This window comes from Dipodomys spectabilis, unplaced genomic scaffold, assembly GCF_019054845.1.
Source record: "Dipodomys spectabilis isolate Male_0828 unplaced genomic scaffold, ASM1905484v1 ptg000366l, whole genome shotgun sequence".
Classification (NCBI taxonomy): domain Eukaryota; kingdom Metazoa; phylum Chordata; class Mammalia; order Rodentia; family Heteromyidae; genus Dipodomys; species Dipodomys spectabilis.
In genome coordinates this window covers 8,875-35,309 of record NW_024871043.1, presented here as the reverse complement: position 1 = coordinate 35,309, position 26,435 = coordinate 8,875, and the positions used below count along the sequence as shown (strand labels likewise).

The window sequence follows — 26,435 nt, the reverse complement described above, 5'->3', positions numbered from 1 at the left end:
AGAATAGTCTAGGAGGAGGAAATGACAGACCCAAGGGTCCTGGGGCAGGAATGAGCTTGCTTGGTTCAGAGGGACAGAAGGCCAGAGTGTCCACGTGAAAGTTAACAAAGGGAGTGAATTACGCAGTGAGGCTGGAGCAGGAAGCTGGGGTGAGGCTCGGGTTGAGAGTGTAGATGATAAGTATTTATCAGACACCTAGTGGTTACCCACGGCTGTTTGGCGTTGGGGAACAGATGTGGCTCCTGGCGCCACGGAGGACTGGAAGAGATGACGTGCATGCAGAGACTTAGCACACAGCAGATGCTCTGTGGGTGGAATCTTCTCTCTTTTCCAGTTTGTAAGTTGACATGAAAACTGCTTCTTTGGGCCTCTCCTGGGAACAGCACAGAATGTCATCGGCTCCTCATGGAAATAATTTTGGGGGAAGGAGTTATGGGCAAGGTCTTTATTCACAGGTGGGTGACAGCACAGGGCTTCCCTGGGTCTTTACTAGCAGGGCCCTGCCCTGGCCAGGAAGTGGGGGCGTTGGAGCCCCTCACACCCTTGGCCTCTTCTGTTCCATAAACAGGCCCAGGAGGCAGAAAGCTGTCCGCTAACCCATCTGCCAAAGGGCCCGTAAGGTATCTGCTGTTCTTATGGCTTGTAAGGGCAAGGGATGACTTGTTCCGGTTAGGGAGCGTGGTTGCTCAAGGTCAGGGGAAGAGGAGGAATTCAAGGCTGGCTCGTTGTCTCTCCGAGAGTTGTAGCCAACCTTCCTGACCAGCTGGGTCCCCCAAGGGCCGCACGCTTGGTGGGTGAGCACTGTCTCACCTGAGCTTCGCCGTGCCAGCAGGTGCAGCCTAAGGGTCTCATCCAAAATTCATGGGATCAGATTTGGTCTCCCATTGCAGACTTGCCACGCTTCGGAGTATTTGCGTATGCGTAATGAGCTATCTTGGAAAAGACCAAAGCATACCATTTTTATTTATTTATTTAGTTAATTATGTAGTTATTTATTTTGTCAATCATGGGGCTTGAACTCTGGGCCTGGGCGCTGTCCCTCTGCTCTTCAGCTCAAGACGAGTGCTTTACTACTTGAGCCACAGCGCCACTTCTGGTTTCCTGGTGGTTCATTGGAGATAAGAGTCACACAGACTTTCCTGCTGGGGCTGCCTTTGAACCAGGATCCTCAGATCTCAACCTCCTGAGTAGCTGGGATTGACAGGTGTGAGCTACAAGCGTCTGGCTTCCTTTATGTTTTATACACAGAGCCTGAAGGTAATTCTGTACAACACTGTAAATCTTTCCTTAAATCTTTTTTTTTGTTTTGTTTTGCATAAAACAAATTTTCCACTGTGGCATTATCTCTGTGCTCAAAATGTGCCTGACTTGAGAGCATTTATGGATTTGGGAGGCTTGGACCAGGGCTGGTCAATCAATTTGTTTCTATGCAGTTGTGCAGAAGAGAGAACAAGACGGAGGAATTCAAATGACTCGGTGCAAAGCCCGAAGTTGTTGTACTTGTTAAGGAAAGGCTAGCCGCTGTGATAGCTCGGCCACTGCGGTGTTTGTGGTTTCACCCAAGAGAAGCTTATTTCTGTCCAATACTCTTTTGTGAGTCGTTTTGTGTGTGGCCTTCCACAGGTGATCCAGGCACCGTCTGCCCTGTGGCTCTGGGGCCTTCTCAGGCTCTGTGGGGTTTTGCCTCTATATGGTGGATGGGAGGGGGGGAAAAGGGAGAACAACAGAGACAGGGAAAGAGGGATGGAGACAGGGAGAAAAGAAGAAGGATGGAGAGAGGGAGAGGGAGGGAGAAGGATGGAGAGCAGGAGTGCTGCAGGGTCTCTGGGAGGATCTCAGGGACCAGGCCTGGAAGCCATAGATGTGGTCATAGGGAATCCTGGGAAATGTAGTCCAGCTGTGTTTCCAGGGAGAGCAGCGAATGGGCTCTGTGGCCACACAGCCACCTCAGCTACCTGAACCCAGGCAGGCAAAGAACAGAGCCAGCCATGCCCCCCCTCCCCCCAGCTCTAAGTTCAAGATCAGGTCTTACAGGGGGAGGCGCTGCTAGTCTCCGGGTCTCCGTTAGACCAGTGGTTCCCTGAGGGGGTGATTTCGCCTCCCAAGGGAAATTTGGGGTTGTCAGGACTCCAGGAGGGCTGCTAACATCTAGCAAGGAGAGACCAGAGATGCCATGAACCCTTCCTTCCATCCCCCTGCAGTGGCCGGCATGGCCCACCGCACAGAGGGGGCCTGGAGCCAGTGCAGAGGTGCAGTCTCCAGCCCCCCGCTGAGAAGGGGAGGGGGCACTGCCCACCCTGGCCTGTCTGGGGCCGCTCTCTCTCCTGAGAGAGGCCCCATCCATGCCCAGCTGTTTCTCTGTACTACCTGCCTGAAGAAGCAGGGCAGGGGCAGAGCACAGCGCTCAGCTGGGGAGTTCTCCACAGACTTCCTTCCCTGACTCACCATGTGCAAACAGAAACACCTGCTCTGTAAACAAGCCCCCCACCCACCCAGCGGGGCCTCAGAGGAGGGGGGAGAAGGGGGAGGCACTCATGAAGGGAAACAGGGCTTTTCAAACTCAGCCCCCTACTCCACCCTACCTTACCGCCCAGGGATTGTGTCACACGTGTCATGACATGAAGGGGTCCTGGTGGATTTTTAATATTGTTTTAAAGTACTGTGCGTGGGCTGGGAAGGTGGCTCAGTGGTAGAGCGCTTGCCTTGCATGCCTGAGGCCCTGGGTTCGATTCCTCAGCACCACATAAGCAAAAAGATAAAAGCCGGAAGTGGCGCTGTGGCTCAAGTGGTAGAGCGCTCGCCTTGAGCTGAAGAGCTGAGGGACAGTGCCCAGGCCCAGAGTTCAGGCCCCACGACCGGACCCAAAAAAAAAAAAAAGTACTGTGTGTGTGTGTGTGTGTGTGTGCGTGCATATACATGTATTATTTAGATATAACTTGTGTATTATTAGGATATCGCCATACATGCACTAATAATCATTACTAAAGTGTCGATAAGGGTAGATAATGATTCATATTAATATTTACATATTATGGGTGTCTCCATGACATTAAATATCAGATAGATAGATAGACAGACAGACAGACAGATCGATCGATCTGCACAACCACAAAAGGGCAGAGGTAAAACAATAACTACAAATCCCAAATTTCCCCTACCACTAGGTAACCACTGGACTGAGGATAGTGCCTCGTGCTTATAATTCCAGCTACTAGAGAGGCAAAGATAGGAGGGTCAATTTTCAAGGCTCCTCTAGACAAAAGCATGAGTAATTAACTAGGAAAGTGAACAAAAAGCCGAAGGGCTGGGGATGAGGCTGGAGCGGTAGAGCACTTGCCTAGCCAGAGGAGGGCCCTGGGTCCAATGTGTGCCAGTGTGTGTGTGGGGGGTGTGTTTGAGCGTGAGTGTGTGTGAATGTGTATGTGTGTGCACTGTGTATATGCACGTGTAGATGTATGTATGAATGTGTGTGTATGTATAGATGTGTGTGAAGTGTGTCAGTGAATACATACTGTGTGTAAGGGTGTGAGAATATTTGAGTGTATGTGAATATATGTGTGTGTGCATGCATCTCTGTCCTTTTGTTAGCATGTAAAGCATATCACCTCACTAGACTGTCTTTTTTTTTAATTGTTGGTGGTAGGGCTTGAACTCGAGGCCTGAGAGCTGTCCCTGACTTCTTTGTGCTCAAGGCTAGCTCTCTACCACTTTTTATTTTATTTTTGATCAGTTGTGGGACTTGAACTCTGGGCCTGGGTGCTGCCCCTGAGCTCTTCAGCGCAAGGCGAGCGCTCTACCACTTGAGCCACAGCGCCACTTCAGGTTTTCTGGTGGTTCATTGGAGATAAGAGTCTCACGGACTTTCCTGCTGGGGTTGGCTTTGAGCCGAGATCCTCAGATCTCGAGATCCTGAGTAGCTAGGATTACAGGCGTGAGCCACTGCACACAACTCCAGCTGAGGTTTTGATTCTGCCTCAAACCTTAGCAGACACAGGACAACACCAGAGGAGCCTCCGAAAAACACTTGCAAATGTCGTCCATCCTCCTCCCCACCCTCAACACCACCCAACAGAACCTCCCCGGGGTAAAGCTGGGGGCCTGGTGGGAAGGTGTGACTCACGTCTCCTCTTAGCTTCAACAGGTGTCATGTGACTAGCGCCGGCGACATTTAGTGGTGAACATTTTCTCCCAAAGCCATGCCAACATCTCCAAAACAAATGTGCAAAGAGCATCTTCATCCCAATGTATAAATTTTAGTGGCTCGGGGGAAAAACAAGCACATTGCTTTACAGTCACACCTTTAAATGCTTCCTCTGAGATGGTGTGACTCATCCAGCTCTGGAAGGGCTTCTTCAGCCCATATGTCTGTTTGGTGAGCATGGCACCGCATGGCTCAGGCTCCACTCAGAGGCATGATGAAGTGGTCCCACTGCTCCAAAGGAATTTCAAGAGCTTTTCATCTTTCTCTCTCTCTGTCTCTGTCTCTGTCTCTGTCTCTCTCTCTCTCTCTCTCTCCCTCCCTCTCTCTTTCTCCTTGTCTTTCTCTCCCTCTCCCTTCTTCCCTCCCCTGGTCTTGGGACTTGAACTCAGGACCTGTTCCTTAGCCTTTTCATTCAAGGCTGGTTGGTGCTCTACCACTTGAGCCATAGCTCACTTCCAGCTTTGGGGTAGTTAATTGGAGTTAGTCTCATAGACTTTCCTGCCCGGGTTGGCTTTGGACTGTGATCCTCAGATCTCAGCCTCCTAGGTAGCTAGGGTTGCAGGCGTGAGCCATCAGTGCCTGCCAGCATCTTGACTCCTGATCGGCTCATTTTCATCTGGAGGAAAGAGGGTATGGGTGATGGGTGGAACTTTTCTTTCTGAGATAAGAAAAGGAGAAAGGAGCCGTTGCTTATCTTTTTTTGTTGTTGGCAGTGGTGTGGGGCTTGAACTCATGGACTGGGCACTGCCCTTGAGCTGTTTTGCTCAAGGTTAGTGGTCTACTACTTTGAGCCACAGCTCCACTTCCAGTTTTTGAGTGGTTTATTGGAGATAAGAGACTCACAGGCGGGCTGGGAAGGTGGCTCAGTGGTAGAGCACTTGTCTTGCATGCTCGAGGTCCTGGGTTCGATTCCTCAGCACCACATAAGAAAAAAACCGGAAGTGGCGCTGTGGCTCAAGTGGTAGAGTGCTAGCCTTGAGCTGAAGAGCTGAGGGACAGCGCCCAGGCCCAGAGTTCAGGCCCCACGACCGGACCCAAAAAAAAAAAAAAAAAAAAAGAGAGAGAGACTCACAGGCATTCCTGCTCAGTTTTTGAGTGGTTTATTGAAGATAAGAGACTCACAGGCATTCCTGCCTGGGCTGGCTTTGAACCAAGATCCTCAGATCTCAGCCTCCAGAGCAGCTAGGATTACAGGCGTGAGCCACCAGCACCTGGCCTGTTGCTCATCTTTGAACTTAGATTCCCACTGGACCACGCAGAGTCACACAGTGGCTGGGCCCTCAACCTCTTTACCTGTTTCCCACCTGAAAAATGAGGATATAAACAAACAGTATCTTTCCTCATAGGGTTGTGCTGTGGACTCAGTTTAAACACACACACACACACACACACACACACACACACACACACACACACACACACACTGTTTTGCTCAATGCCCAGTAGTACTGAGGAGCTACAGGATTTACCGTCTCTGATTTTTGTGATTATAATACAGCTGTATAAATTGTCATTATGGCTGTTGGAAGGGAAATCATGGAGGAAGATGGTCCATCTGGGCAGCTGCTGTGGATCACAAAATGAGCCAGGGAAGTGGGGAAAAGATCACCTTAAGTCATGGGGGACCAAAGAAATAGCAGAGCTGGAAGGGGTGCTAAGCCCATGTAGGCCTGCTAGTTGTGTTTTTTTTTTTTTTTGGGGGCCAGTCATGGTGCCTGAACTCTGGGCCTGGGCACTGTCCCTCAGTTCTTCAGCTCAAGGCTAGCGCTCTACCACTTGAGCCACAGTGCCACTTCTGTTTTTTTCTGCTTATGTGGTGCTGAGGAATCGAACCCAGGGCCTCAGGCATGCAAGGCAAGCACTCTACCACTGAGCCACCTTCCCAGCCGCCTGCTAGTTGTTTAAATGGGGAAAGTGAGGCCCAGGGGGAGGTAATCCAGGGACAGGGTTAATCTGAATATCAGAAAGATGATAAGAGGGAGAAGTCAAGGAAGAAGAGGAGAAGAAAGAAGAGGAGGAAGAGAAGGAGGAGGAGGAGGGAAAAAAGAAGAGGAAGAAGAAGAGGAGGAGGAAGAGGAGAAAGAGGAGGAGGAGAAGAAGGAGGTAGAAGAGGAGGAGAAGAAGAAAGAAGAAAAGGAGGAGGAGAAGGAAGAGAAGAGAAGATGAGAAGAGGAAGAGGAGAAGGCTGAGGAGGAGGAGGAGGAGGAGGTAGAGAAGGTGGTGAAGGAGGAGAAGGAGGATGGGGAACTCTGGTTGGAAGAGGAAGGGATGCCTGGGTTGTGTAGAGAGCCTGCCTGCAGGAAGTAGGGGAGGAAGCAGTTTGCACATCTGTGTGGGTCCTCACCCCCCAGATGAACATCCTGATGGAGTGAGGGGACTCCCCATCGTGAGGAGCCCGGAAGGACGGTGCCACAGCCAGAGATGATTTAAGTATTTCTTTTCTAGAAATCAGGGAACAACTCACCCCAGCACCCAAGAGTTGACTCTTGAGGTACCGTGGGGAGGTATTAAGGATCTGAGAGTCATCTATAAGTTTCTATGCTCTACCAGGAGGCTCGAAGTTGGGGGAGGGGTCAGTGGGAGCCAGGAGCACAGATCAGAGTCTATTATTATCTTGTGAGCCAAGCATGAAAAAAAAAGGGGGGGGGTGTTGAGTCTGCTCCTGTTTTTTTTTTTCTTTTTAATTTGTGATGTTTATTACACCCACATTCAAAGTCATCCAGCTTCTCTTCCAGAACCGTCTGCCTTGGCAAACGAAATTAGCAGCGCAGAGAGTTGAGCTCCTACAGGGAAGAACAAATTCCCTTTTTTTTTTTTTTTTTGGTTGGTTGTGGGGCTTGAACTCTGGGCCTGGGTGCTGTCCCTGAGCTCTTCAGCTCAAAGCGAGCGCCCTACCACTTGAGCCACAGCTCCACTTCTGGTTTTCTGGTGATTAATTGGAGATTAGAGTCTCACAGACTTTCCTGCCCCGGCTGGCTTTGAACCTCCATCCTCAGATCTCAGTCTTGAGTAGCTAGGATTTCAGGTGTGAGCCACTAGTGCCCAGCCTCTTTTTTTTTTTTTTTAACAGCCAGTATCAGTATGGGAAAGGTTTGCAGTCCCCCAGCTTCGGGGCCCTCATGAGGTCCAGCGAGGTGGACCTCAGTCTTCCTAGCTATAGCAAGGGCAGGTCATCACAACTTTCTGGGAGCACTGTTTCTCCATCCACTGCCAATGTTGGTTGTTACTACCAGTGATGCTGAGCATGGAAAAGCCCTCCAGAGAGCTCATGGGAAGGCTCAGCGCGCTGATGCATGGGGCGTACTCAGCCCTGGACCAGACACATAGCAGGTGCTTCGTAAAGCAGCGATCCTTCCCACTGCGCCTTCAAAGTCTGACCTGGGAGCCCACGATGTACCTCTCATTGATCTTTTCTCTTGCCAGCTTTGTCATCCTCATGTTATTTGCCATGATCATTAGCATCCTAGAAGCAAAACAGGTTGAATACTCTTTCGAGAAAAGTTGGACATCCAACTCCAGAAAGTGGTGGCTCACGCCTGTCACCCTAGCTACTAAGGAGGCTGAGAGTTGAGGATCAGGGTTCAAACCCAGCCTGGGCTGGAAAGCCCTTGAAATTCTTATGTCCAATGAACCACAAAAAGAAAGAAAGAAAGAAAGAAAAAGCTGTAAGTGGAGCTGTGGTGTTAAAGGGTGTAGAGCACAAAAGCTCAGGAGTACCCAGGCTCTGAATTCAGGTCCCAGGACTGGCACCAAAAAACAAACAAACAAACAGACAGACAGACAGACAAAAAACACAGAAAGTAGAATGGACGGGGTGTGTATATTAGATTTCCCAGTACTTGTCTCTCCACGGGCAGTGAGTCTCTGAGATTGTGGCCTCCAGGGTACCTGAGAGCCATTCTGATTCCTGAGAGAAAACAATGTGACAAAGAAGTAGAGGAACATCTCTGGAAGGGGGTTATTTTACAACCTCTGGGGGGAGAGGGCACAACAAACATCTCTCCCATGTGAGTAAAACTGCCCTTACTACACACTTTACCCTTAAACTTAAAAAAAAAGAAGTGCCAGGCTCTGGTGGTTCACGCCTGTCATCCCAGCTACTCAGGAGGCTGAGATCTGAGGATTGTGGTTCAAAGCCAGCCCGGGCAGGAAGATGCGTGAGACTCTTATCTCCAATTAACCACCAGAAAACCGGAAGTGGTGCTGTGGCTCAGGTGGTAGAGTGCTCGCCTTAAGCTGAAGAGCTCAGGGACAGCACCCAGGCCCAGAGTTCAAGACCCATGACCAAAACAAAAACAAAAAAGCTTAAAATGTCGACTGTGTTTGAGATAAACTTGTCACACCTTCTTTGGCCCTCTCAATAATAGATCGAGAGTCATAAGTCTCAAAATAATCATAAATGATCACAGGTTAAACACCTTTCCATTCTGTGAAGGAAAGGATTGAGCCCTTCTACTACACTTCTTTGAGTTCATGTATCACAGACCACTGTGTTAAATTACTCCAGTTGGGGAAATCAGGTGATCAAGTCTAATAATCCATTTCCATCACTATCACAAAATACCTGGTGATTGGGGATTTTATAAAGTACAGAGATGTTCATTTAGCTCACAGCCAGAAGAGATTTGGTGGCCGCCTTCGTGAGAGCTTTGTGGTGGATAGCAACACAGCAGGAAGGATTGCATGGTGGGACAAGAAGCCAGAGAGGGGGGCTGGGAAGGTGGCTCAGTGGTAGAGCGCTTGCCTTGCATGTATGAGGCCCTGGGTTCGATTCCTCAGCACCACATACACAGAAAAAGCTGGTAGTGGGCGCTGTGGCTCAAGTGGTAGAGTGCTAATCTTGAGCTAAAGAGCTGAGGGACAGCGCCCAGGCCCAGAGTTCAGGCCCAAGGACTGACCAAAAAAAAAAAAAAAAGAAGCCAGAGAGGTCAAGGAGTCAGTTCTACTCTTTTTTCTTTTCTTTTCTTTTTTTGGCCAGTCATGGGGTTGATCTCAGAGCCTGGGTGCTGTCCCTGAGCTTTTTCCGCTCTGCCATTCTGAGCTACAGCTCTACTTCCAGTTTTCTGGTGGTTCATTGGAGATAAGAGTCTCACAGACTTTCCTGCCCAGGCTGGCATTGGACTGTAATCCTCAGATCTCAGCTTCCTGAGTAGCTAGGATGACAGGCGTGAGCTACCAGCACCCCACCAGTCTTACTCTTTTATAACAGCCCACCCTGCAGGACCTAACTAGGGCCTTAAACTCTTCAGAGAACAGCACCTCCAATGACCTAAAGACCTCCCATGAGACTCCACCTTTTAAAGGAACTGCCCCCTCCATTCCTCCACACCGAAAACCACACCCCCATCACACAGCTTTCTGAGGGCAAACCACATCCAAACCATGGCCGTGTGTTCCAATTGTGTCTAAATCCATGAATAAGACCTGGGTTTAAGAAGGATGGATGTGGTATGTGTATGGATTCTGGCATCTGTTTGTTTATTTTTCCACCATCTAGGTTTTACACAGATTGTTGGGAAGTTTATTCTAGATGACTAAGGAGTATAGTTAAGAGTATACCTACTATCCTATAACATATTAATGTCTTCTTTGCACTGCATTCCCCCAGAGCAAGCAGTAAGAATATTTAAGGGGAAGAGGGAGAGGATGTCTACAATAAGATTTTTTAGTTGTGAAGAAGAAGGGGAGAGGGGTAGGCAAATGAAGGGAGGAGGTGGCGGGGCAGGGGAGAGAATGCAGTTGAGAACTCATGGTATATACCTCAAAATTAAGGAAAGTAAGGGAAGGGGTGGATTGAAGGGGGGTGAGATTGAGGGGGCCGTGACGCTGATCAAGATGCCACTGTATACATAAACTTCCCTGTTGAATGGCACCTGCTCAGTACAGTCACTTAAAGGTAATAAAAATCAGTTTAAGAAAAAAAAAAAAGAAAGAAAAAGAAGGAGCTGAGGAATAGAGATATAAGCAATTGGCTGCTTTTGCAGCTAATTTGCCTCCAGTGCGGGGTGTTTTTGAATCACCCACTAGCCAGGTGACATGGTTAATGTTATCAAGCAATTTGCAGGCACCGATGCCTGCCAGTTCACTCACTTCCCATCAGAAAGGCTGAATCACACAAGAGCTCCCACCTCCTCAGGGCCCAGTGATTCAACCCGCCAAGTTACTTTGCAAATTGGAATAAGGAACAGAGACTATTAGACTTCCTTTTCAATTTCTTCCCTTCTGGCAACTTAGATGTAGGTTCTCTAAGAGCGACTTAATTTTTTTTTTCCTTTTCCAAAATAATATGTACTTGTTAGAAGTTCCAACTGCATACATTCATGTCATACAGAAACTGGAAATTTTCCTTTAGAGAGAGCTACAGTTTAGCGAAGGGAATATTTTCCCCAGATATTGTTTTCATTGCATAGGTGAACATTTCTTTTGACAAAAGAGATAATGTTTACATAGACTCTTTCACAAGTTCCTTTTGTCTCCTAGCAATATGTCTTAGAGAATTCCCTCCCCCATTCCATATTTGTAGTTTTGACTCATTTCTAACCGTGAGATTGGATTCCCATGGTATTATTACACCAGAAATTATGTAATTAGCCGGGCGCTGGTGGCTCACACCTATAATCCTGGCTCTGTAGGAGGCTGAGATTTGAGGATCATGGTTCAAAGCCAGCCCAGAAAGAAAAGTCCATGAGGCTCTTAGCTCCAATTAACCAACAAAAGTCTGGAATGATAGCTGTGGCTCAAGTGGTAGAGCACAAGCCTGGAGTGAAAATTGCCAAGTGAAAACAAGAGGCTCTTGAATTCAAGCACTAACACCAGCACCTTCTGCCCCCTCCCCAAAATGTAGTTAGTTCTTTCTAGTCTTGGTGTAGGTATCTCCCACTACTACTAAGGAGGTAAGCATCAAGAAGGAGCTGAAAGGGGCTGGGAAGGTGGCTCAGTGGTAGAGCACTTGCCTTGCATGCATGAGGCCCTGGGTTTGATTCCTCAGCACCACATAAGGAAAAAGCCAGAAGTGGCGCTGTGGCTCAAGTGGTAGAGCGCTAGCCTTGAGCTGAAGAGCTGAGGGACAGTGCCCAGGCCCAGAGTTCAGGCCCCATGACTAGACCCCCCCCCAAAAAAAAAGAAGGAGCTGAAGATGAGAGGAGAAAGGAAGGCAGGCCAAGCCAAGGGCCTTGCTTAGTGGCATCTGCAGTGAGCGGGATTCTGCACTCCACCCTCAGGTCAGTACTAGAAGGGCCTCAGCAGACCTGCGATCCTGGTGCTAACAGCTGATTGTACCAACTCAGCCCAGTGAGAGGTGGCTGCCATGGTCTGCATGCTTGTTCCTTTCCAAGGAGAGGGTGTTCAGAGCTGGGTGCTGACCAGGCATGGAGCGCCAGTCTCCTGATGGGGCTAATGTCCTTAGAGAAAGCTGCCTTGCAGCAAGAGGGCGCCATCTTGGATGCAGAGAGAGAGAGAGACAGAGAGACAGCTCTGGCCAAACTAACATGGGCTATGTTAGCCAACTTGACCTTTAACTTCCCAGCCTCTAGAACTGTAAGAACCCACCTAGTTTGTGGTAAGTAATGTGTTACAGCAGTCCAAATAAACTAAACAGGTACTCAGGGCAGAGTCTGGGAGACACCAGGTCCTGTGGTCCTCCTCTACTCGAGTTAAACGGACAGTGTGTAATTCTACCATATATATAGTGGTGGGGCTTGAACTCAGGGCCTGGGCGCTGTACCTGAGCCTTTTCACGCAAGGCTAGCATTCTGCCATTTGAACCACAGCTTTACTTCTGATTTTCTGGTGGTAAATTGGAGATAAGAGTCTCACGAACTTTCCTGCCCAAATCCTGCTGGATTTGAACCACAATCCCTCAGATCTCAGCCTCCTGCCTAGTTAGGATTACATAGGCGTGAGTGACCTGGCTAATTCTCCTGTTATTGATAGATGCAACACTCAAGCGTACTGCTGACTGTGGGAATGGGCACTTGAACTTTGGTGCCTGGGGGTCAGTCACACAGACATGGCTGACCCTCATCCCCAGCTCCCTCTGAGGTCAAGCTACTATGATGTGGCCCAAGACACCCTACCAGAAAGCACACTGTGTGCATAGACAAGCCAGCATTGCCCCCGGCAGAGAGTTGCTCAGGTAGAACGATATCCTCAGAAGCTGTGATGACCCTCGGGGTGGGAGAAGGCCACTCACAGCCACACTGCCTCATGGGGGGTTTGGCAGTGCCAAGGTTTCCTTCTTACAAACAGTGCGCCCTAGAACAGGCGGACAAACTTTTCTGTGAATAGCCAGATGGTAAATATTTGAGCCTTCGAGGACTGTATGGTTTCTCTAGAAATTATGTCTACGGTCTAAGTGGTTGTGATCTCCCCAAATCAGAAGTGGTAGGCCTAAGGCCCCCAAGTGGTGGTTTGAGGGTGTGGAGGCTTTGTGGGGTGATCCCACAAAGCCCTCATTATCAGGATGGGGACCCAGGGAGCTAGCTTGTCTCTTCCTCCCTGGAGGACACAGTGAGCAGACGCCATCTATGAGAAAGAGTGCCCTCACCAGACACTAAATTTACTTTGATCTTAGACTTCCAAGACTCTAGAACCAGTCGCTTTGCTTTTGGTATTTGGTTAAAACAACCTAGCAGTCTGAGACATAAACCCCACCTTGTAGCACAGAAGCAGAATTGGGGTAAACAAGTGGGTTTGATTGTGTTCTAATAAAACTTTATTTACAAAAGAAGTGGTGGGCCAGGTTTGGCTTGGAGGCACTACTCTGCCAACTCTGCCTATATAAAACAACCTTGTATGTATGTCTTTGTGCAGACAGTTCAATAGGATGCATCTAGAAGTAGAGGCGCTGGGTCACAAGTTGTCATGTTCTGTTGTTATTTGGGTGATACTGGTGCTTGAATTCAGAACCTTGCGATCCCTGGGCTGGCTTGCTTGGCTGGCCCTCTATTACTTGTGCCACTCCTTCCCAGCCCTGCTTTTTGCTGGTTATTTTGATGATGGACTCTAGTGGACTCTTCTACCCAGACTGACTTTGAAACCTCAGTCCTCTAGATCTCAGCCTCCCGAGGAGCTGGGATTACAGACGTGAGCTGCTGGTGCCTGGCAAAGTCATGTTGTTTTTATTTTGAGCATTGAACCACTTGGTCCTCCACGAACATCACACGAACTACTTTCAATCTCCAGTTTTCCAATGATAACAAAGGCCCCGTGTCCATATACAAGAGTTCTGGTCGTCATCATCCCTCATGATCATGTTTTGGTGGGGAGGAGATAACAGCACATTTCGCCTAAGAGAATGAAACCAAATGGAGCCTGAAATCGTCCCATGCTGTTAATCTTGCTTTAGATTTAAGGCCGATCTGACTGGGGTAACTTGCTCTCATTTGTTAAGATCACACTTTACATTAGGCACTAGGTATGGGTCAAAAGACTCTGAGTGTTACCTACTGAAAAAACTTGATTCAGTAATTTCCTTGATGAGGCAAAGATTCTATTGTTAATATTCCCCTTTATTGTCAGATCCTCATGTCCTCCAGGTCCACCTGCACCTGATGAGCACATTACTGAATGTCCAAAACATTATACATGGTCCATTTTTTTCCCTTGTGGAGGTGACACATTCCCAGACACCCTTGAGAGAGATGACATCGTGTTTGATTTGTCCTACGGTCGGTTTTGATTTTTGGCGTTGGAATGAGATCTTGTGTTTCTTCTTCCACTTTTCTTTTCTTTTCTTTTTTTTTGGTCGGCCGTGGGGCTTGAACTCTGGGCCTGGGCGCTGTCCTTCAGCTCTTCAGCTCAAGGCGAGCGCTCTACCACTTGAGCTACAGCGCCACTTCCGGTTTTCTGGTGGTTTATTAATAAAGGAGATAGGAGTCTCACGGTCTCTCCTGCCCGGGCTGGCTTTGAACCGCGATCCTCAGATCTCAGCCTCCTGAGTAGCTAGGATTACAGGCGTGAGCCACCAGCGCCTGGCTTTCCACTTTTCTTTCTGTCCCCTCTTTTCATCGCTTGGGATTCTTGGTGTGAACCCCACCGGGGAGAGTGGAGGAGTCTCGTTAGCGCTCAAGCTCTGTTTGGTGCTGCATATTTTTGCTGTTGTATTTGAGAATTGGCCTCCCTCCTAGGCTCCAGCCTGCCTTTGCTCAGCTCACGCTGGGCGAATCTGTGATGTTTCCCATTCTGTAGTCCTTCATTTATAACCGACGCAGCCTGCATCCCCATTAGCGAGATGGCACGCTTAGACTACCCATGCATAGATAACGAACGAGGCTGCACTAGCCCAGGAAGATAAATCAAGCTAACGATCTCATTAGGCTTGAAAGACAGAAACAAAGCTTGCATTGGAGTGAACAGAGAAGCCTTCTGAAGAGATACATGCCAGACAGCCAGGGGCGGGGAGCACGCGGCCATTCCCTCAGCAAGCTTGCCTCTGCTACGTGGAATGGAGGAAGGATGAAGTTCCTTTTTATAAAAGGGCAACAGACTGAAATATAGAATGGAGGCCAGGTGCCAGTGGCTCACGCCTGTAATACTAAACTACTCAGGAAGCTGAGATCTGGAAGATTGTGGTTCAAAGCCACCCTGGGCAGGAAGCCCATGAGACTTTTATCTCTAATTAATCACAGAAAAAGCTGGAAGTGGCACTGTGGCTCAGGTGGTAGAGTGCTAGCCTTGAGCAAAAAGAAGCTCAGGGACAGTGCCCAGGTCCTGAGTTTAAACCCCAGTACTGGCAAAAAAAAAAAAAAAAATAGAATTGCAATGGCAGTGTTTACTGTGTACTCACCATTCACTAGGCTCTGCTTCTGAGAGCTGTACCATGTATTCTATATTGATTATAAGTTCTACTAAGAATCCTCTTTTTGCTCGTGGTTTTCATTGGCATGTATTAATTATACAATGAGGGTCACGTTGCATTATCTTCATAATGTATACAATGTATCCCGTCATCCTCACCCCTTTTACCACCCTTCCTTGTCCCCCACTTCTTATTAAACCAGTTTCGACAGGTTTCATTATTCTAGTCCCATACATGTATATAAAGTACTGGAGCCTATGCATCTTCTCCATGCCTCTCTCCCTCCAACCATCTTTCACTTCCCTGACATTCTTTTATTTTATTTTTAAGTGTATGCAAGTTACACCAAGGGGGTTTATATTATATGCTAGTCAAAGTAACCCCCTAGGCTGCCCTTTCCCTGCCCCTCCCCCAGCATCCAGTGGCTTCTGTGAAACTCTCATGTTCCCTTCATCCCTGGATGCAGTGCATTTCCGTGTTATTCACGCTCCCTCATTAAGAATCTTCTTTAAGTCAGGCACCAGAGGCTCACACCTGTCATCCTAGCTACTCAGGAGGCTGAGATCTGAGGATCATGGTTCAAAGCCAGCCTGGGCAGGAAAGACTCTGACACTCTTATGTCCAATTAACTACCAAAAAGCTGGAGTGGCTCCGAGTGGTAGAGCCCTAGCTTTGAGCACACAAGCTCAGGGACAGCACCCAGTTCCTCAGGACCAGAAAAGAAAAATTCTTTAACCAACCAGGAAACTGAGGCTCAGAGAGTTTACTTTGTTTGCTTGAGAGTCCCATAGCTTAAACCTAGCGGCTGTCATGGGGCCACATTATCCCCTTCCAGGAGACAGTCAGCTGTGTTAGGAGACTTGTGAGTCGTCACTGTCCAATATGAAGGGAAGACCCACTATTAGTATCTAGTGGGTAGAGCCCAGAGATGCTGCTAAACATCCTCCAGTGCACAGCAGAGGATTATGTAGCCCATGGCGTCCACCGCGGGGAGCCCCTGGCCGACGCACTGAGCTGGACTGCAGTGATGGCTCCTTGTTCTACCAGGACTGTCTGTGTGCCATGTGGGAGGCAGTGACACCCACTCTGTGAGGCCTGTGGCGGGCGGCCCGGCCATGGGCAGGACAGAGGCTGTCAGGAAACGTGGCTGACATGGTAAGGGCCAGCGGCAGGCCACGTGCCAGTAGCTCCCCAACTGTCAGCTACTGTGGAGTTTGAGATCTGAGGATCTCTGTGTGAAGCCAGCTCCAGTTAACCATCCCAAATCCAGAAGTGGAACTGTGTCTCAAGTGGTAGAGTGCCAGCCTTGAGCAGAAATGCTCAGAAACAGTGCCCAGGCCCTGAGTTCAAGCTCCAGGACTGGCAGAGAGAGAGAGAGACAGAGACAGAGACAGAGACAGAGACAGAGAGACAGAGACAGAAAGACAGAGAGACAGAGAGACAGAGAGACAGAGACAGAAACAGAGACAGAGATTGACAGCAGGTGCCCTATTCAGCAGTTGCAAAGACTTGGGGAGGCAGAGGTGAGGGAATTGGGAGGGGTGGTTTCTGATTCTCACCATGAAAAGAAACACTAAAAGCTTCTGTCTCTCTGGCCTCCTTCCTCCCGTCTCCTCTCCACCTGCCTCCCCAGTGTTCGGCCACAATGTGAAGAGCAGCAACGACTTCATCGGAAGGATCGTCATTGGCCAGTACTCATCCGGGCCCTCGGAATCCAACCACTGGCGGCGGATGCTGAACACCCACCGCACAGCCGTGGAACAGTGGCACAGCCTGCGGTCCCGGGCCGAGTGTGATCGCGTGTCCCCGGCCTCCCTGGAGGTGACCTGAGGCCACAGAGAGGGCAGCTTCCCTGGTCAATGGAGACGTGCAATTACAGACACTGCCGTGTGTACAGTCATGCTCCAGACTCTCCTGTGTACACACACGATCTTGCAAACACACACCAGACACTCCTGTGTACACACACACCCGACCTTCCTGTGTACACGCATTCACAATCGTACAAACACACACACAGCAGATACTCCTGTATACACACAATCATACAAACACACCCACACACATCAGACACTCCTGTGTCCACACCCTCTCACTCTTATTCACATACCAGACACTCCTATGTACATACACAGTAGATACACCTATATATGCAACCACACAAACTCACAAACACCAGACACTCCTTTGTACACGCCCCCCCACACACACACATTGCATCTTGTCAGAACTGAGAGAAAGCTATTGACCACAAGATGGCCTTCCTCTCTGAGGAAACTATTGACCACAAGATGGCCTTCCTCTCTGAGGAAACCATTGACTACAAAATGGCCGCCATCTCTGAGGAAACTATTGACTACAAAATGGCTACCCTCACTGAAGGAGACCTAAGAACTTTCTGGAAGCTCTATTCATCTGTCATGGAGCTGGGTGGGCTCTGCTGTGTGATGTGTTTGCAGGGTCTGCTCACGCTCACACCCCTGTCCTAAAATGCACTTTCAACCCTCAGGCCACAGAAAGGCGGCCTCCCAAAGAGAACTGTCCAAGGACTAACTAACTCTACCAAGGGTCTGGCCAGTCTGTGGGAGGCCTGGACCCTCATGCCCCCAAACACACCGCCAATGGGGCAACTTCTGAACAGGGGGGGTCTTCACACCTGAAACCTTTCCCCAAAGGTATAAGTATCTTTGTCTTCTCCTTAGTACCGGTGTTAAATAGATTAGACTATGTGGAGAAACAAAATGGTGACAAAAAAAAAAAAATAATCCAATGTTAGAAACTTCTCCCAGCTTAACTGAATGTGTCTTTGTGGTAGCTTATTCCAATCCAGGGGCTCCCTGTGGGGGCATATGTTTATGCCCTCATATGTGTGTGTGTGTGTGTGTGTGTGTGTGTGTGTGTGTGTGTGTGTGTGTGTGTCCATCACAGATGAACGTGTGTGTCCTCTGGGGAGTTAGGATCTCCACCTTGGGCCCCACTTCTCTCTCTGCCTTCAGTGAGAGTTCACCCAGTGTCCTCGCATCTGTCAGAGACCCCCCCTCCACCTTGGATAACAATAATATATGTATATGTTTGTATCGCGTATATAGGGTATGATAGGGCAACAGTAACATTTAGTGACTGAATCACGGTGGCTGCGACCCACCAAGAACCTTGCCACCCAGTTTAAGATGGCCACCACCCCCGTCCATGGTGATTTCCTCCTTAATCACACTCTGAGGCTCGTTCGGTGTTTGTGTGTGAACCAGTTGTGTCTCACGTGCCAAGACCTTAGTGTAGGTACAATAGAACTCTCTTTTCCCGATGGATGATTCTGTGTCCTTCTCCACAGTGTATTGTCTGGTGTGCTAGGGAGCTATTTATTGAAATTAAAGATTATTTATTTGTGCCATGCATTTGTGTTATCTTCTTTTTCTTCATGACATAAAGATGGGGGAGGCTTTGCTGCTTGCCACTGCTGCCTAAGAAGCTACTCAAAGCAGAGCAGACATGTTTATTATACTCGTGGGTTTTGTGAGTCAGTAATTTAGGCCAGATTCAGCTGGAATGGCTCAGCTCTGCTCCACAATACCTAGGGCCTCACCCTGGAGCACCTGAGGGCCTGCACGAGGGGCCCTGGGAAGGATTGTTCCCTCTCGCATGGGGTGGTTGGAGCAGCTGTCAGTTTGGGCTACCTCACAGCATATAGCATGTTGGCAGGGTTCCAAAGACAATAACCCCAGAGCAAGAGATCCATCTTGCTTTCTATGCTTTGTCTGTACAAGTTACACAGACTCATTGCTATCGTATCTCCTTGGTCAGAGCAACCACGACCCTCTGCTGAACCTTAGGGGGAACATCCAGGAAAGGCAGTGACATTTTAGGAAAAGCTTGTGGGACAAATAGAATATAGCACCACTGCCTTTGGAAAAATGTAACCTGCTGTCGTAATACAGATGGACACCCAGTCATGTTGGCCCACTGGTGGTCAAAGGACCATAGCAAGAGAAGGCAAGGGTTTAGGTTATGTCTCTTCAGTTGTGAGCAACAGAACATTGATGCAAACTTGTTTAAGCATACAGTTTGGGCTTCAGGCATAGCTGAATCTAGGGATTCAGTGAGACCATAAAGCTTCATTTCTCACTCCATCTTTTCCCTACCAGCAGCCCACTATTTCCAAATCTTCCCTCCCCTCCCCTTCCCTTTCTTTTCCTTTCCTTTGTTCTTTTCACTTATTTTGTGTGTGTGAGTGTGGAGAGGGACCTGTGCTTGCTAGACAGCAAGTCATATTAAATCTCAGTTTAAATTTTCCCATCCTGTTGTTGCCGTTATTGTTTTGTCTTTCTTGTTTTTGTTTTTGAGACAGCTCGGTCTCAGACTGGCCTGCACCTCCCTGTATAGCCCAGGTTGGCCTTGGCCTTACAATTCTCTTGCCTTAGCCCCCAACATTTCAAAGCCAACCAGCAAAGAAAGTCTGAGACTCTTAATCCTCAGTTAACCACCAAAAAAGCCAGAAGTAGAGCTGGGGGTTCAAGTAATAGAGCACTAGCCTTGAGTGAAAAAGTTCAGGGATAAGCCGGGCGCTGGTGGCTCATGCCTGTAATCCTAGCTACTCAGGAGGCTGAGATCTGAGGATTGTGGTTCAAAGCCAGCCCAGGCAGGAAAGACTGTGAGACTCCTATCTCCAATAAACCACCAGAAAACCGGAAGTGGTGCTATAGCTCAAGTGGTAGAGTGCTCCACTTGAGCTGAAGAGCTGAGCGACAGCGCCCAAGCCCAGAGTTCAAGCCCCATGACCGACAAAAAAAAAAAAGCTCAGAGATTACACCCAGGCCTGAGCTCATGCCCTAATGTCAGCACAAAGGGTAAAAAAGCATGGGAGGACAAAAACTATAAGCTAGTATAGATGTACAACAGGCATTAGGAAGAGAGATGTGGCTTTGTAGTTTGGCTTAAAACACCATAGTTCAAATCCTGGGCCCATCATGCCTTAACCTGGTACCCTTGAACCAACCACATAGTACCTCAAAGCCTTCATTTCCTTGTCAGATCCCTCAAAATAAGACCCTGAAGAGAGCAGGGCTTGGGTGCAGATAGCTTATTGGGAGAAGCAGAAGTAAAAGTCAAGGAAGGAAGAAAAGCATTGTGGGAAGCTGGAGTTTGATCCTGCAGCCCCCTTCTTTCATGGCTTGAAGGCTGGAGACACGGAGTGCATGCCCTGAAGGATGAATCTGCAAGCATCTCAATCAGTCTCCCTGGGCAGAGAAAGAGGCATGTGGGCTTGGTAAGGTGAGCTTTGCGCATGCACGGTCTGATGGCAGCCCACGGCAGTCACAAGTGAGCTCAGATGAACTGAGTGACCGGAGTGGAGTAAAGGGGACCCTCAACCTCTGCTCCCCTCTTTAGTAATAACCAAAGACTGGTTGAGCCAAAATCTCCTTTAAGCCCCACACAGCCACCTATAGGATTGGCATTGGTAAATAAGGACACTGAGGTTGAATGTGAGTAAGTGGCAGATCTGGAAGACCGGCCCAGGCCTGTCAGACTACACTTAGTACAGGCTGAATGGGGTCCCTCTTCCCTGCCAAGAAAGATTTGCGGCAGTTCTAGCTCAGTACCTCAGAATGTAATCTTATTTGGAGACAGAGTCCTTAACAAAAGTAATCAGGAGGAAGGACAGTCATGAACATGGCCCCAATCCAAGATGATCAGGGCCCATTTTCAACGGGAAGTTTGGACACAGAGATGGAAATGCACAAGGGGAAGAACTAAGGGAAGGGAAGGGAGGGGAGGGGAGAGAAAAGAAGAGATTGGAAGCGAAGCCATGAGAGGTGAAGGAGAGAGACATGCATGGCTTTGAGCCCTCAGCCCTGCCTACTGGATAGGACACCTGGATGTTGATCCTTCGCCATTCAGAACAAGGACACAATGGCTTCCTGGGATTTAAGCTGCCCAGCCAGGCGCTTTGTCAAGGCAGCCCAAGGAAACTAAAAGTTAGCCTTGGTGACCTCAGATTCAACCAATTGTGAGAAGTTGCATCTGTACTAAGCATGTACAGATGTGTGTGGAGCTTTGAACTTAGGGCCTGGGTGCTGTCCCTTAGTTTTTTTCATTCAACACTGGTGCTCTACCATTTGCGTCACACCTCCACTTCCACCTTTTTGCTGGCTACCTGGAGATAAAAGTCTCCTAGAGTTTCCTGCCCAGGCTTGCTTTAAACCTCAAGCCTCAGAGCTCAGCCTCCTAAGTACTTGGGATTGCAGGCCCACATACAGATTCTATTCTTAGTGTTCTACAAGCAATGCAGGCCAACAGCTGTGTATGAGACACTGTCTTGGGCATGGTAAGTCACCTGGGGGACGTGTTCGGCTTCTATGCAGCTATCAGGGCATTTTCCCTAAGGGGCTTCAGCATCCACAGGTGTTGGTGTCCGTATGAGACCTGGAACCAAGGCTCCTCTGATTCCTGTAATTCAGAGTGGGCACGGCCAGCTTGCTCTCTGTACTGCCGCCTCGGAAAATGGGTGACAGCCCCACAGGATGGAAGTGAAGATTTGCTGGAACAAATCTTGGCACACACACAGTGCACGGCGGCTATTATTACCCGACCGGCGCGTATCAGGCAGCGCTCGCTGGGAGAGCAGAGGAGCAATGGTGGTACAGATCAGAGCCAACCACATCTCCAGGAATAGTTGGTCGGGACACAGAGATGTGTTGAAAGGTGAGAGAAGGACTAGAGTTTCTATAGAAACCAGGCATGAGGCGTCTTGTGGTGGGCTACCACTTGTCATAATTAGCATCTTCTTCCTCCTCTTTCTCTTCCTGAGGGAGGAGGTGGGAAAGAGAGACACAGGTCACTTAAACACCCTGTTGATGGGGACCTGAGCTCAAAGAGAAAGCTTCTGGGAGCAACAGCGGTCTATGTGTGCTTTGGTTTTTCCAAGTCTGTACATGTCTTGGCAACTCCTTGGTTCTTTTCAGCTGTAGTTCTGAGCTTAGACTGACTTTCTAGGACCTGAGGGCTCCAGCCTCAACCTGGGACTCGACAGAAGCCATGAGCCTGGCCTGCCCTGTGCAGAGAAGACAGGTCCTGCTCCAGAGCAGCTCTCTGGAGCACTGGCATTTCTCTCCCAGCAAGTCAGGAATCGCTACCAGGAAGAAGTTTTCCTTTCCTTTCTGGATGGCTTTTCTTCTGCTGGGAATGGGATAACCACCCTTTGCACATTCAGAAATACCTGTGGAAATGATTCCAACGTGGTTGGTAATGAAATACTAAAAACTCATGCCTAGAAAAACAAAAAGTAAGACAGGAGAACAATGCCCTAGGGGTTGGCAGCAGTGAATCTTTCAGTAGCGTATCAGTCAGCTTTGCATCACTATAACAAAAAGCTTGACGCAGCTGAAGGCTGGTGCCTGTCATTCTAGCTACTCCGGAGGCTGAGATCTAAGGACCATGGTTCAATGCCAGCCCAGGCAGAAAAATCTGTGAGACTTTTTTGTTGTTGTTGTCGTGGGGCTTGAACTCTGGGTCTGGGTACTCTCCCTGAGCCCTTCAATGAAAGGCTAGCACTCTACTACTTGAGCCACAGCACCACTTCCAGTTTTCTGGTGGTTTATTGGAGATAAGAGTTTCACGGACTTTCTTGTCCAGGCTGGCTTTGAACCATGATCCTCAGATCTCAGCCTCCTGAATAGCTAGGATTACAGGCATGAGTCACCCGAGCTCAGTACCTATGAGATTCTTATCTCCAATAAACTACTCAGAAAAAGCCAGAAGTGGTGCTGTGACTCAAGTGGTAGAGTACCAACCGGCACCTGGCTATACCCAGTATTTTTTTTTGGTAGGTCATGGGGCCTGAACTATAGGTTTGGGCACTGTCCCTCAGCTCTTCAGCTCAAGAGTAGTGCTCTACCACTTGAGCCACAGCGCAACTTCCAGCTTTTTCTGCTTATGTGGTTGTGAGGAATTGAATCCAGGGCCTCATGCATGCAAGACAAGCACTCTACCACTGAGCCACCTTCCCAGCCCACCCAGTATTTTTAAAGGTTCCATGGTGACCTAATGGTCATTATTGAGGTATTTCATTATTTCTAAGTACTTATATGTGACAGTCCTGACTGTGTATATATTGTGCATGCGTGTGTGTGTGTGTGTGTGTGTGTGTGTGTGTGTGTGTGAGTGGTGTCTATGCATGTATGTTACAGTATTACTCAATATCCATGCTTGTTAAGTGGAGCAGGTGGTCAGTCTCTGGCTAGTAAGCTTGAGATGTACTGCCTGTTCTTATAAATAAAGTTTTATTGAAACACTGTCAGGCCCATTTCTGCATCTCTGGCAAAGCCAAAAATGATAGCGATCCCATGGCCTATAAAGCCTCGAACACTTACTGTGTGGCTCTTAACAGAAGGTGTCAAGCAATGTCTTGTAAACTTTAACATGCATGCAACCCAATAGGGAAAAACCGAAACACAGTTCCTGATTTTGTAACTCTGGATGAGGCTGAGACTGTACATTTCTAATGAGCTCTCAAGGCCTGTGGATCTGCTGGTCGGTAGACTACACGTAGATTGGAACAGTAAATTGCTAGTGTGCGTCCACGCAGAGAGGAGACCCGAACTGACATACCAAACCTTCAGCCATCATACTGAGACCCAGGGCTTCAGCCATCATACTGAGACCCAGGGAATGGACCAGGATTATTTTGGTTCTCTTCCTTTGCACCAGCTACTGTTTTTCACCTAACTTGTTCACACCCCCGGGGCACATTGCTACATTTGAATGCTTTGTCCTCTCAGAGAGCCATGTCAAAATGTGATGGTGTTTGAGAGATAGCACCTTGAAAAGAGGTATTTATGTCTTTCATAATGAATAGACTAATGCATCTCAGAAGTACGCTTGCTCTCGCTTCCCCCTCCTTCTCTATCTCCCCCTGATCTTGTTTTCCACACTGTGATGATACAGCAAGAAAACACAGGCACCTTGATTTTGACCTTTCAAAGCTGTGAGCCAAGAGATTCTGTTCCCAATAAATTACCCAGCCAGTCTCAAGAATTCTATAATAGAAGCAAAGAAAAAAAAAAAAAAAAGGACTAAGATGAATATGTCTGATTTCCAGGCAGCCCCAAGAATATGACCCAGTGGTCTCCCTAGTTCATTGCCAAGTGAGGAGAAAAATAGTAAACTTTCTCCTATATAATATCGATGTTTTGTGTCAACCTGGAGCAAAGTCTTAGAAGATCTATTTATAGTAGACATTTTACTATAATCAGTAATGCCTGTCTATCGCTTATAAATATATAACAAATGCGTGCCATTTGTGAATAAATAAGTGTGTGTGCTTGTGGACCAGCACACGTGCTGCAGTCTGGAGCTGGCCCTGGCTTCTGAGTCAGGCCTTGGCAGACTTACAGCTGTGCCAATTGGTACCAATAGGGCAAAGCGTGCTGCGTGGGCACGGATTAAGTTATTCCTCACAGTGCAGCAGTGGGGGTTTCGGAGAGAAAATGAGTGGCTTGCAAACCAAATTGACACGTTCCTGTTCTCCTCATGAATACCAGCTACATGAGTTTCTGGGGCACCTGGATGAGCATTTTGGGGGAGGAAAGGGCGGCGTGTTGCAGGGGGTGGGAAGGATGGGGTGATTCCAAAGGAAGTCTTGCCCTTGCTCTCAATAGCGATAATAAGCAAAGGTTCTGTCATCTATTGATCATCTACTACTTGCAAGCGTCTCAGCTTAATAGTGTAAACAAAATTATTTCATTTCATCCCTGGAAGTAGATAGTCTTTTATCCCCTGTTTCCCAGAGGAATAAAGTTGAGGCTCGGAGAGGCCAAGTGTCTTGCCTGAAGACACACAAGCTGGGATAGGGAACAAGTCTAGGTTTTTGACATATTACTTCTCCATCAATGCAATGAGATCCTAAAGGAAACACCTGGCAGAGGTTTAATACACTTAAACATAAGTGAACCGCACCACATAGCTAGGCACACGTGATGGTAATTATAACTCATTCTGTCCAATCTATAGACACCTCCTTTAATCCTGGAGAAACCCGGAGAGAGAAATAGGTGTCCAGCCTACTGTGGAGTCCAGCCCACAGTATTCTGATGACAGCGCTTTCCTGGGCTCCCACAATGATTCCATGGTGGAAACGAGGGCTGAGTCCTGGCTCATCTTCAGGTTTCCAACAGAAGTCGAAAACTGAACTTATACCTAATGTCTCCTGATTTTCTTCCCTGGCAATTTTCTTGTTTCTTTCTTTCTTTCTTTCTTTCTTTCTTTCTTTCTTTCTTTCTTTCTTTCTTTCTTTCTTTCTTTCTTTCTTTCCTTCCTTCCTTCTCTCCCTCCCCTCTCCCCCCTCTTCCTTTCTTCCTTCCTTCCTTCTTGCCTTCCTTTCTTCCTTCCTTCTTGCCTTCCTGTCTTCCTTTCTTCCTTCCTTCCTTCCTTCTCTCCCTCCCCTCTCCCCCCTCTTCCTTTCTTCCTTCCTTCCTTCTTGCCTTCCTTTCTTCCTTCCTTCTTGCCTTCCTGTCTTCCTTTCTTCCTTCCTTCCTTCCTTCCTTCCTTCCTCTCTCTCTCTCTCTCTCTCTTTTTCTTTCTGTCATGGGACTTGAACTCAGGATCTGGGCACTGTCCCTGAGCTTTTTCACTCAAGGCTAGCACTCTACAACTTTGAGCCACCACACTACTTCTGGTTTTCTGGTGGTTAATTGGAGGTAAGAGTCTCATGGACTTCTCTGTCCTGGCTGTCTTTGAACTGCAATTCTCAGATCTCAGCCTCCTGAGTAGTTGGGATTACAGGCGTGAGCCTGTATATTTTTTCAATATACTATGTAGAGCAAACAAGTCCTACCACTGCTAGGAGAACCCTGCACTCAGCACTGACTTGTATCCTTACCCTTTGATGTATATTTGCTTGGAGGGAACTGAGAGGCTGTATGGCCTGGGTTGGGCTGGAACTCCATCCTCATTGTGATCCCAGCTTACAGAGAAGAAAACTGAGGCTCAGAGGAAAGACTGCATACCCAAGGCCACGCAGCGGCTTGGAGAAGGATGGGAGCTCAGGAGAGCTGTAGAGAGAGGGAGAAGGAAGGGACTGGAGTTCACCCGATTATCTCAGCTCCCAGAGACCCACCCCCTCTTGAACTTAGAAAGGCCATCTTGGGGCCGAGTTCTGGCTGACACACCTGCTCTTCCCTTCCAGTCTGGCAGCAGACTGAGCTCGGGATGGAGAGGTGGGAGCTGTGGGCACCACACCCCTGGCGCCCCCTAGAGGACATTCCCCAAGGCTTGTTCCATCAGGGAGACCAACTGGCTCCCTGGGCTGCAGGCCTGAGTTGGCTAGGGGAGTGTTGGGGTACTAGATCCTCAGGGGCATGGTGCCCAGGCCCTTCAAGTCTTGGGTGTATTTCCTAGTTTTTGTTTTGCTGATTTGTTTTTTTATAATTTCCCAGCTGTGAG

The 26,435-nt window shown here is 48.5% G+C and overlaps 1 protein-coding gene across 1 annotated transcript in view; it reads left to right on the top strand.

The window, feature by feature from the left end:
• Positions 1-18,374, top strand: part of Syt17 (synaptotagmin 17) — a 49,538-nt gene extending 31,164 nt beyond the window's left edge. Inside the window, exon 8 of the mRNA XM_042666720.1 lies at positions 16,633-18,374. Coding sequence (XP_042522654.1) covers positions 16,633-16,829 — 197 coding nt within the window. The 3' untranslated portion in view covers positions 16,830-18,374. The remainder of the gene's footprint in view (positions 1-16,632) is intronic.
• The last annotated feature ends 8,061 nt before the right edge of the window (positions 18,375-26,435 follow it).